Below are 11,178 nucleotides of genomic sequence, written 5' to 3'. Positions count from 1 at the left end.
GCTTTATTACATTTGCAGACACAGAGCTCATCACTGTCAATTGTTCTCCATCCTTGAATAGGAAACAACCAGTTACTTATAAAGCAACTGGAGTACATGTCAACACAGTCACATAAAAAGGCACAGCACTGAACAGAGCCGTATCACATTGCTGACGTTGCATTTTCTGCAGAGCGTACGACACGCTGACCTGTAGGATTGAAATCAACATCATGGTGCCATTTTCTGACTAGTATATGTTCTCTATTCTCATACAGTTTGCCCCATTTGCCTGTCTATTGGTAACAAACTCAAGTAGCGGTGATATGCAATTCAAAAAGTTTTCCAAAGTATTTATATTACAAACAAGTAACATTTCATATACATAAGGAACCTTTTAAATAGAACAGTTAGGGATTACAGTGAAAATTAGACACCACATTTTATAGAACATGTAAATCCAATAAACAGTAGCCTTTGTTTTTTCACAAATATTTAATGATTTAGAAATCCAATTAGCACAAATTCAAAAATATTCATGTCGTTAAAAAAAACATGACATAAAATTGATTCAGGAGCAACTACTTGGACTTTTTTGTCCCGGAAAATAAGTAACCCAACGGAGAACAGACTATTTTTTTCAAAACAAGAACGCCATTATCCACTCGTCGTACAGTTGTTAATGCTCATTTGAGAGATTATCATCTCTGTATTCATTACTTTGTGTGTATGGATGTATGCAAGATGCACCAGTTAAAACGGCAGGTTTGATTCTGGGTGCAAATGTGTGTGGGAACAGTAAGCAGTAAAGTGCATCTAGAGCAGCATGCGTGTACTGCGCGAACAGAAGGGACAGCTGTGGTTTTGTTGCGAGGCGAGCTGCCCGTCGCTCGCTGCAGGGTAACTGTGAAACAGTCGGGTCTAAAAGGGACCGTGTCCCCGCTTCCTGCTGGGTTCTCCTGTCCCGCTCTGTTGTAGTGTTCCCCGTCTTTGTTCAGTAACTAAGTGCTCCCTACTTAGGAGCGGAAAACCCCCTTTCGAGCTAATGCCCCTAGCAATGTGTTGTCATTGTCGACTTGGTCATCAAAACACTTGTGAATCTTAACAAGCATATGTCACAAACCATGGTGCATTTTAATATGACAAAACATTCTCAATGTATTGTTGTATCATGGAAGCATCTACAGCCACTTGGGCCAAACTAATTATTACATGTTAGTCAAAAGATATTTCCTGCGCCATTTTTCAATTGCACTTGAATGCAAATTAAACAGATTCATCTAGCGTGCACACAAGACAATTTACAAAAATGTCATAATTGACGTCTGTCATCTGAACTCTTGCTGAGTGAGAATCATAGCCAACGATTCATCAGTAACCTGGCAGCTGCCAAGGCCCATCATGTTGGCTCCTCCAGCCTCGGTTTCCAGCCCCGGTCTCGGGTCAGGAGCAGGTCTGGCTGAGCCGGGCTCCCATTTGGCTGCGGCTGCGGCCTGAGCTGATCTTCAGCCAGGCAGGGAGAGGAGAGGCCGGGCTCCCACTAGGAGGAGGCCGACGTCTCCATTGTGGACAGGATGCGCACCACCTCGGCTCTCTGTGTGGGCGATATGTGCTGGGTCATGTGCACGATAGAATCCATGGCAACCTCTGGATTGGCTTGAACGAGGCTGAAAACAAAAGGAAGACAATCATGAAAGGAAGGCTGGATTTGACGTGTTAACCAGGTGGGGGTGATGACCGTATAAACTCTTCCCTGCACTGTTTAGAATTATCACCTGCGTATCTGCTTGAGGATGTGATCTCGGCAGATGTACTTGATGTTCTCGTCGACGATGGACCGTGCGCCCTCTTCTTCAGCTAGCTGCCTCTCCAGCCATGCCACCACCTCTTCATTGTCATCCCACAGATAGGCCTGTATAATGCAGGAGGCGGGTGTTACAGGAGAGGAGATGAATAATTACTAGCAAGATTCAAAAGTAAGTAAATTGGGTCTAGACATCACACAATTGGGAATTAAAGGAAACAATTAAAACTTAAATACCGTATATGAATGGATAAAACATATAAAATATCATGAATCAGCAAATAAATATCAACAACAACAAAAGAGATGGACAGGCGCAAAGTGGGGGACCCGATAGGAAAATTAGTATTCATGAGTGCCGGCATCTCTGATCCCAAACAAAGCCAGGCTGGAGGGCTTAGCAAAGATTTGGGGCCTGAGGGGTTTAATGGGCTCTTGCCTTTTTTTTTTATGAACAGTCCTGCTTGAGGTCCGCAAGTACATTTAATGCCCTTATTAATCATTTTTAATCTGTTTGCTTTTAATTAAGAAACAGCGTGTTGCTCTCCTATCTGCACGTGCCAGGGCTGTGATTAATTGTGGCTTAAGACAGCCAGTCCTGATTGGGATAATATATTAGCGAACAAGAAGGCCACTTCTGAGGGAGATCTCAAACGCTGGGCCCGGCTTCCTGTCGCCCTGAGCACCGAGAGACTGGGCCGGAAGGAACGGCGTTCGTGTGTCTCTGAGGGATGTCTATTTCCGTTGACTACCAAGTTTATCAGACCATCTATATTTCAACACAATGATTTAACAGGAATGCCGACTGCCTCTTTTATCTGGTGCAGCTTGAAGGGAAGGAATGGGAGCTTCGGGATAAAAAGAATCAGCCTCTGTAATCACTCCCAGAGGCTAAGAGGTTGTTTACTTGAGCAGCTACACACTTACCTGGAATGGACAAATTGCAGCCAGTATGAGATAAAAGACTCTCAATCATTCATCTCCCAGAGGACTGAATATGATGACTTTGGATACCTGAACTATATGGAATCTAGAAATACATTTGTAAAAATTACAAATCCATGCACATATGTTGCTCATGCTTTAGCACAAGTCTTCTGCTTTGGGTGTGAAACTGATTAAAGGCATTGGAGAGAAGAAAAAAAAGAAGCAATTTCCAGATGTCTGTTTGGTTGTGTATCTAGGAAATGCTGAAACAAGATACTGTACTGTTCTCATCACATCTCTCAGCTTTTACTTTGACTTGGTTATTAAAATGCATGATTTGCATTCCATGACTTTAGGAACATTTATAGGGTATTTTTGACCTTTTATAAAACTCTAAAGAACCACTTTGATTATGTTAGACATGCATCTGTTCAGAATCTGTCCAAGCTGAATAAATCATCATCATTTATGTATGCTGTCAACTTTTAGTTCAATTCAAAATCTAGCTCACGTACTATGCAACTCTGAGATATTAAATCGTCTTGTCTTAATGTTTTTATACACTTTTTAACTGTTGCTGCTGTACTGATGAGTCGCCAACTAAATTTCGTTGTATGTTCGTACGATGACAATAAACATCCTTATCAACTACGGTTTCTTACAGCTTCTGCTCAAAAGTCCCTGAATAATGAGAGACTATGGAACAAAGCCTATAAGTAATGTGGTGGGTTTTTACCTTGACGGCCCCCTCGGCCTCCACAAACCAGCGGCGCAACATTGCCTGGATCTGGCCGTCTGTCAGCTCGTTGTTGGCCACTTGGATCTTCCACATCACCGTGTCCTCCAGCAGCAGACGCCGCAGGCGCCAGTAGAAGAACTGACGGGACGTTTGCCAATCAAGGATATCCTGAGATAAGCCAAAAAGAAATAATAGCGTAAATGCAACTATGTAATTAGAAGCTACTGTCGCCTACGTTTTTGCAATTTATTAAATGTCAACATACAAGTCGGTGTATTTCATTCTTTGTGATTTTGAAAAGGAGAGTATGAATAATTTTCTGCCTGTCTCAACCAATCCCTTGGGATGTCACAATGACATAGAACTCATTAAGGAAATCCAAATACCTGGCAGGAAAGGTCTGGGCTGTACATTTGGCTTGATTTAAGTGTTTATTACACAATCTCAGGCCGTTTATGTGTAGATTCATGACAATTGTATGTGGGAATCTTTTCATTTTGTCGTGGATCTACGAGTGTAACACTGTTAATTAGGTTAATGTACGTTACAGAAATGTGTCGTTCTGTAAATGAAGAGTTCATCGCAGTGGACCGACGATGTGAGGATTTTAGAACCTACGATCGCTGATTTCTCTGCAGATGTACTCTAGTTGAACATTGCAGAACACTGCAGTAGGTAAGTCTTTCCAGTCCATACTGCGTGCACAAAATAATGCACTGCTCACACGGCCAGAGGGGTCTTTCACAGACGGATGGCAGTCAAAGTGAGTGTGTGTGTAAGATGGGAATGGGAAGGACCATGATGAGATCGGGGGGGGGGGCCCGCCTGAGGCTGCTCTGTGGTTTCTAAAGGTGATTGACCAGGGTCATCACAAGATAATTACGAGTCTCACAGCCTAGTGAGACCAAACATTATTCACCAGGCAGGTGCAGGTGCAGCAGCTAGACTGCTACTCCCCTGTGGGCTTTTCTTCCCCCCCCCCACATACAGCACACTCGTACTGTAGCAAATACAAGGCCGCAAGAAGTGCTCACCGTTATGACGCCCTTCTCTTGCATGCGACCTGGGGTGTCGTGGAGGTCTGCAAACTGCACAGCCACCTGGTGGTAGATTGGCAGGAGGAACTCCTCGCGCTCCTTCAGCTTAGTCTCCAGCTCTTTACGATCAGGGGGACTCAGCTCTGGCGTTCCTGTTGGAAAACAATACTGTGAAATACTGCTGTCGGGTCATTTGCCAAGAACCGACTGCAATAAGCCTGCAGTTTTTTTTATTTATTACGAGCAGAGTTTATGGACATGGAAACGCAGTTGATGCTAATGCGTCCAGGAAAGGCAGTGTATGAGGGACTGAGTTTAGGTGTGAAAGCCAAGAATTCTATCCTCACATCGTCCTATAGCTGGCCTCCCCTTATAGTCCCATTACCATCAAATCGGGTTCTACATGAGCATGCAGCGGTGAATTAACTCCTGCTAACAGCATTTTGTTTTAGAGCTTCCCCACAACCCCTGGGCTGCTGTCACCAAAGACTGATTTCTGTCAATTCCATTCTGTAATCTCTCAAACCATCCGCGGCAAACCTTCCATTCCACCAGTTCGCCCACAGCGCCAAGCCCCACACAGCATTGGACCATAGTTGCTCTGAGCCCAAGAGGAAAATCAATAGGCTGTGCAGGAGAGACAGGAGAGCTGGTGATTGATCTGAGCAGGCTGTGATTGACACGTCTCCCAAGGGAGTGCAGTGAAGATGATACAATCAACGGCAAATAAAGAGCGACAGTGAAAGCACACATGCTCCCACCTGATATATTGCTCATTTTCTGAAATGAGGACAAGGCCGAGGGGGGCAAAGACACCAGTAAAAGGGCTATAATTAGAATTGAAGTGGAGGACTCACCCAGTTTCTCAGCCAAGCTTGTGTAGATTGAATCCACTCTTCTCATGGTCTTTACCAGGTCCTTCTTCCTGAATTTGATCTCCACTGTTCCTTCAGGCTCCAAAACACCACCACTGGACAAGAATGACTCAAGTGAACAAAAGTGGTTTGATGAAGATGATACTCACTCTTCCCCTTATTTCCAGTCCAACTCACCGGCTGTCCTTGTCAGCGTACATCTCCATGTGACGCGGGTTGATGGTGGGATCTATAACAACCCAGGATCCTCCCCTCAGCTCAGCGTGGGGTGGAATATAAACCAGCACCGGCTGCTTGTACTCCCTCAGCCCGTCCACGATGTAGGCCCCAAACTTCAGCACCTGGTCGTACATATCTAACAAAAGGAGAATTTTATGTGAGACACTGAATGAATGGGTTTAACTCCAGATTGACCGATTACAACGCAAGCTGAAGTACCTTTCATTCCCCCAGAAAAGCCCCTCCAGTTGGCAAACACTATAAGAGGCAGACCCTCTCTGTTAAAGTCCTTTATGGCTTGGGCTGTTTTGAAAGCAGAATCTGGGAACCACACCTGTCCCGCCTGCTGGATGATCTGAATATACAAATCAGAAAATCAGCATCAGCAGCTGTGTCTGTGAGTGTCGAAATACTTTCCAGTTCACGCTTCAGTATACGCGCTCCTCTTACCTTTGCATCAGAGTCCAAATTGGCCGGATCGGCTGGGATGGACAGCTCCACTGACCTGGTTTCCACGGCGACCACCCCAGTCGGTATCCCGCCCAGTCTGTGGAGAGAGAGGCCGTTCAGCGCAGACATCTACACAACACCTCCACTACGTTTTGCAGCGCAAACAAATTCATTACTGGCAGTGTGTCATGGGGGTTTAGTAGTCTGTTGGGAGGACTTACCTGGCTCTGCCCACCACCACACTCTGAGCCCACGGCTGCATGATCTCCATGAAGGAGCCCTGGTCAAAAAAGCCAGTCTGCCAGGAACCCTTTGGAGCTGTATACAGAGAGCGTAGTGAGTGCAGAAAGGTGAAAAAAAGGGTGTCAGAGGAAAGAACGTGGACTTGATGATTGCAAATTGGAAATGCAGCTGAATCAATATTTTTCCGTAGCGTTTTCCAAAACTCTGGCTTTATTCCTCCTGCAGTCCGAGGTTGTGTATTTCTCTCCTCAGAGTCGAATCCTGGCAGCAAACCATGATGGATGACTGCAGGAGGAGGCTTATTCAGCTCTTTTTCTGCATGCACACCCCGAGAAACATGCCCAGCCTGTGAGGTTACCATTCAATTAAGCCTCGCCTCTCATCACTACCAGAGACGTTGACTGGCTTCCCACACGGTCCCCCAATCTCTCTTCTGTCCCAAGCTGTAATAACACTGATGTGGAACCTGCTCAGTCCTGACCCGCAGTGTAAAACATGCTGGATCACCGATTGTTGCCTTGAGAAGCATGATGCTAGGCTTCACCGTTTCTTAATAGTCTCTCGAGTAATGGATTACTTTAACCTTTAACCCAGAGGATATTAGGATTAAATGATGAATATTGTATATGAATAATATACTTTACAAATAACACACAACAAATGGGAGTGTGGCTCTTTACCACTGCTGATGAAGCATTTTGAATAAAAACTAGTAGAGGAAATGAGCAAAAGTGAACGTATATAAATCATCATCGCAGTTACAACCAGGATGACGCTATGCAAGTCAATGCAACTTTCAGCGCAACTCAGGATTTGATGTAGCCATTTCTGGGGCAGTGAACGGCTGTAGGGCTGAATGTACAGTATTAATGTCGGGCTGCGACTAGCAATTGTTTTAATTATAGATTAATTAGATAATTCATTAATAATTAACGTTAAACATTTTGTCCATAAAATGTCAGAAATGGTGAAAAGTGTCTTTTGTCCAATCAACAATCAGAAATGTCCTAACGATGGACAAGCAAATACTTTTGCAAAATTCACTTACGTAGCAGTTGAATGTGAGAGGAATACGGTTAAGGTATATCGTTGTGGCAATATGACAAAAATCAAATACTTTCAGAACATTTACCTACTGCTTACCTCCATGTACATCACAAAACAACCACCTGAAGAGTATCTACCAGAACAGTTTCCATGAAAAGGTTTCTCTGGACACTCACTCTGGCTGGGACGTCCTGCTAGCATCCAGCGAGGGTCATACGGAGCCTTTGTAGGCACAAAGTCCACCAGGCGATCTATGGGATCCTTGGCATTGAGGATTGGCACTGGACTCGATTTAGACTGAAGAAAGGAAGTTGTCTTTAATTCACGACGACAACAACTACACAGCTCTAAACATTTGGATACGTTCATTTACAACACCGATATGGGATGCAGCATCCCAAGATTACCATGGGCATGTAGGATAGCCACTCCAGAAGCGCAAAGACTCCCTCAAAGTCATCGCAAACAGTACTGTGGGTCACACCATTGTTGTGCATGATTTGAATGCCGCCAAGTTGGTTGTTCGATGTGTACACTTCTCTGCCCAGCACCTGAGATGTGAAAAAAATAAATGAATGTGTGGAAAAAAATAAAAATAACACTTCACTGCTGAATCCCAGACATTTCATTTTTGGCTTTTTAGGCATGTACACAAAAACAAGACTTTTAGGGGTAAATCACACGGAGGCCATGTACAGAGGCACTGCTCTTGAAAACAGGACCGCCGCTCTTCTGCCCAATGTAATTCAGTGTGGATTCACCCTTTAGAAGGCCTCCTCTCTCTACACATTGCCATCTACCAGTTAGTGATAGAGGCTGTTGTTGCATCAGGGTTGGTTCGGAGATGGAAGCCACCAAACTATTTACCTTCAAAACTGCCCCAATGCCAACTTGAAGCCATAAAATCTCACTCCCAGCCCACCCTATTTTCATAAGCGGGCTAGAACAGGTGGCGAGGCCCTGACACGGTTCCATAAAAATCAGAGAGGAGCTCAATCCCTGGCCTCCGCTCTCACCTTTTCAGCCATCATTTACTTTCTTTATTACCATTAATGGTTATGCATCTGGCTACAAATCTAGGGCACTCTCCTAAAGCTGTCAGGGAAGCCTGCGGCCCCAGGAAACATTGCAGTCACCTTGACATACACAAAACCCCTATGCCTCCGGCCATCGCCGGCTTCATTAGGATTCCACAGCAGCGAGAAGAGAGCGGGATACAGGAGGAGGAACCGAGAGGGATGACTGGGAGGAAGAAAATGAGGGGCCAACGGGACGCAACAGCTCACTGGGGTATTTATGCTCGTAGTTACTATCCACTCCCCATGAAAATATGAGAGCTTTCCAGCTGTTAATGGAATGATGATCTCTGGGTGGCAGCCTCCTGCTCTCCATTAAGTTTCAGCTAATGACAAACAGGGAGAAAACCACTACTCTTTTCCTTGCTGGTGAAATCAGTGCTATTTTAAAATAAACACAACAGATATTTTGCAATACATCACCTGCGCATTGCTGACACTTTGTCAGTAAACATCACTATGGTTGTACCCTCCCAAAAATAGGGGTAAACAGCCGGGCCATCTAAAAACAATTGAGCTCCCCAGCAAATAGGTATGCCATCATGGGGCCATTTGCATGATTTGTTGTGTTGCAATCTGTCATCTAATTTGAAATGGAGTCATCTTAATTCCCTGACAAGGACAGAGAATGGAAAGCAAGACAAGAGGAGGTAGTGGAGCGTGAGGGCATACAAACACACACATACACACACACACCAATCAACTGGATGCAGAAAACAATCTGCCTCAGCAAAACTTTTCCTTTTGATTAAAAACAAATGATATGGGTGTCCTGCACCGCAGCCTCCGGCATGTCACTCTATTTCTATGCAAATACAACTTCATGGTTCACTTTCAATTATTCCACTGTGAGTGGCAGGCAGCAGGCCTGTGGCTGGGATCGGAGCAGGAATCCTGGTAGAACAGAACGAGGCAGGAGGAGGCCTGGTCGCCAAAGCACATTTTTCTGATTTATTTTCTTTGATGCATAAAGAAACATTAACCCTGTCATTAAATAGTATAGAATCCGCAGTAAAAAAAACCTGTACACAGCTCGCTTCCAGATCCGTTTGCTCTTCTTCCAATATTATCTAAAAAACTGAATAGACAACTGAGAATTATAGTATTCATTGTGAATTCCTCATTAAAGTGTAGATTCATCAATTGCGTAAATTTAGACATAACTCATTTCATGCTTTTTCAGTATTGCAGTGCACACAATCACACAACAGCATCAAATTTTCAATTAAAAACAAACTAACATCTCTTGTGTTGTCCTGAGATATGAGTTTAGATAGTAGCTACTGTTACCTTGTTGAGTGCCGCCGCTCCAGTAAGGATAATGTGAGAGTTGTCCACTTGAATGGTTCTCTGTCCAAGCCTCACCAGATAGGCCCCAATCCCTATGGCTCTGCATGTGACCTATAGGTCAAGACAATCACGTTACGGCTTGCGAGCTAATCAACTCTAGAGCAAGTCCTCGTTCGCCCCGGGTTGTACAGCGCAAAGCTGAGGAGGTGGCTACATGGTATGCATGCGTTTTGTTGTACACAAGTGAGCCCAATTCAGTCTCACCAGGTTCATGGTGATGATCTCCTCATAAGCCAGAGAGGATTCTCCAGCAATCATTCCGGACCCTTTCAGATTCTCCACACCCAGCCCTTCATCTTTTCCAATGATGTCAGTGATCTTGTACCTGCATGGCAACACATACATTCATTTAAAGCCAGAGGTGACCCTCCAGTAGCTTTCCCTTCCGTCGTCACCTCTGTGGTAGTCTCATGGGCTTTAAACCTTAAAGACATGAACACTTTGACACTACAGCATCTTGAATATTCATTCGCTCACGTACAAAGTTATGTACTAATACGTAATCAAAAAAAAAAGAAAAAATAAGACGTACCTGGATTCTCCCTCATCCTCCACATGTTCACACTGCACAGAGTTCAGGGCGGAGACTTTCTTGTAATCCTGAGGTGTGAGGTAGAGATACTTGAAACCCTGCGAAGGCAAATAGAAAAGACTGCTTTGTTATGATAGACCATGATACAGATTCAATATACAAACGCATAAATCTTTTGAAAGAAAAGACGAGGGAAAGCTACAACCGGGATCAAATACCACCGTAAAGAAATCGATGCGGTACGTATAAATAAATAACCAACACAGCCAGCAGGTCATTCTCTGATGTAATGACATTCACTATGAGGAAAATACAATTGGGGGACTGGCTAATGAAATGAGATCTTGCAAAGGAAGCCCACACATGCACGGTTATGTTTGCTGGCTGACCTTATAAGGGTCAGCTGTATCCTGCCAGGCCACGTGGAACATGTGTCTGATTTCCTCTGCCAGCCCGATGCGAGCGCCACTGTTGGCTGCGATGTAGATCCGCGGGATGCTGCTCTCCCGTGCCATCTGCGAGGCCCGCAGGAACAAAATGTCCTCCTGGGGCCCAAATGAGCCTATATTGTGTGTGATGTCGTTACTTATAACGATGATCTCACGGCCTGCTGGATATTCTGGCGTGCGCAGGGTCATCCGCCACGCCACCATGCCAATCTGTGCAGACAGAACAGAGTAGATATCTATAAATAGTGTATGATTCAGACTACAGCATATCATCCTTGCATAAATAGAATAACTAGACATAGTTGATATGTCTTAATGTACTTTCAATGATGCATTAAGCATTGCAACACAACAATAATGTATTAAGAAAGCAGTCAGGAACACAGAGACACCTACAGAGTGAAACAGAAATTGCACATTTTGAAAGAGGTGGTGGATAGACAAATAAAAA

The 11,178-nt window shown here is 44.4% G+C and overlaps 1 protein-coding gene across 5 annotated transcripts in view; it reads right to left on the bottom strand.

Annotated features, from left to right (window-relative positions):
- The window catches only part of acaca (acetyl-CoA carboxylase alpha), a 34,561-nt gene continuing 23,383 nt past the window's right edge, over nt 1–11,178 (bottom strand). For all 5 annotated transcript variants that reach the window (XM_079283662.1, XM_079283664.1, XM_079283665.1 and 2 more), the window contains 15 exons: nt 10,668–10,937; nt 10,279–10,376; nt 9,951–10,071; nt 9,687–9,797; nt 7,728–7,871; nt 7,497–7,617; nt 6,252–6,348; nt 6,031–6,127; nt 5,800–5,935; nt 5,539–5,716; nt 5,344–5,456; nt 4,484–4,638; nt 3,447–3,617; nt 1,755–1,891; nt 1–1,646 (listed from right to left, as the gene is read on the bottom strand). In XM_079283662.1, the coding sequence (XP_079139788.1) occupies nt 1,520–1,646; nt 1,755–1,891; nt 3,447–3,617; nt 4,484–4,638; nt 5,344–5,456; nt 5,539–5,716; nt 5,800–5,935; nt 6,031–6,127; nt 6,252–6,348; nt 7,497–7,617; nt 7,728–7,871; nt 9,687–9,797; nt 9,951–10,071; nt 10,279–10,376; nt 10,668–10,937 (2,076 nt within the window). In that variant the 3' untranslated portion in view covers nt 1–1,519. The remainder of the gene's footprint in view (nt 1,647–1,754; nt 1,892–3,446; nt 3,618–4,483; nt 4,639–5,343; nt 5,457–5,538; nt 5,717–5,799; nt 5,936–6,030; nt 6,128–6,251; nt 6,349–7,496; nt 7,618–7,727; nt 7,872–9,686; nt 9,798–9,950; nt 10,072–10,278; nt 10,377–10,667; nt 10,938–11,178) is intronic.

The sequence above is a fragment of the Melanostigma gelatinosum genome (genome assembly GCF_949748355.1).
Source record: "Melanostigma gelatinosum genome assembly, chromosome: 14".
Taxonomy (NCBI): domain Eukaryota; kingdom Metazoa; phylum Chordata; class Actinopteri; order Perciformes; family Zoarcidae; genus Melanostigma; species Melanostigma gelatinosum.
This window is presented reverse-complemented; position numbering and strand designations above follow the sequence as displayed.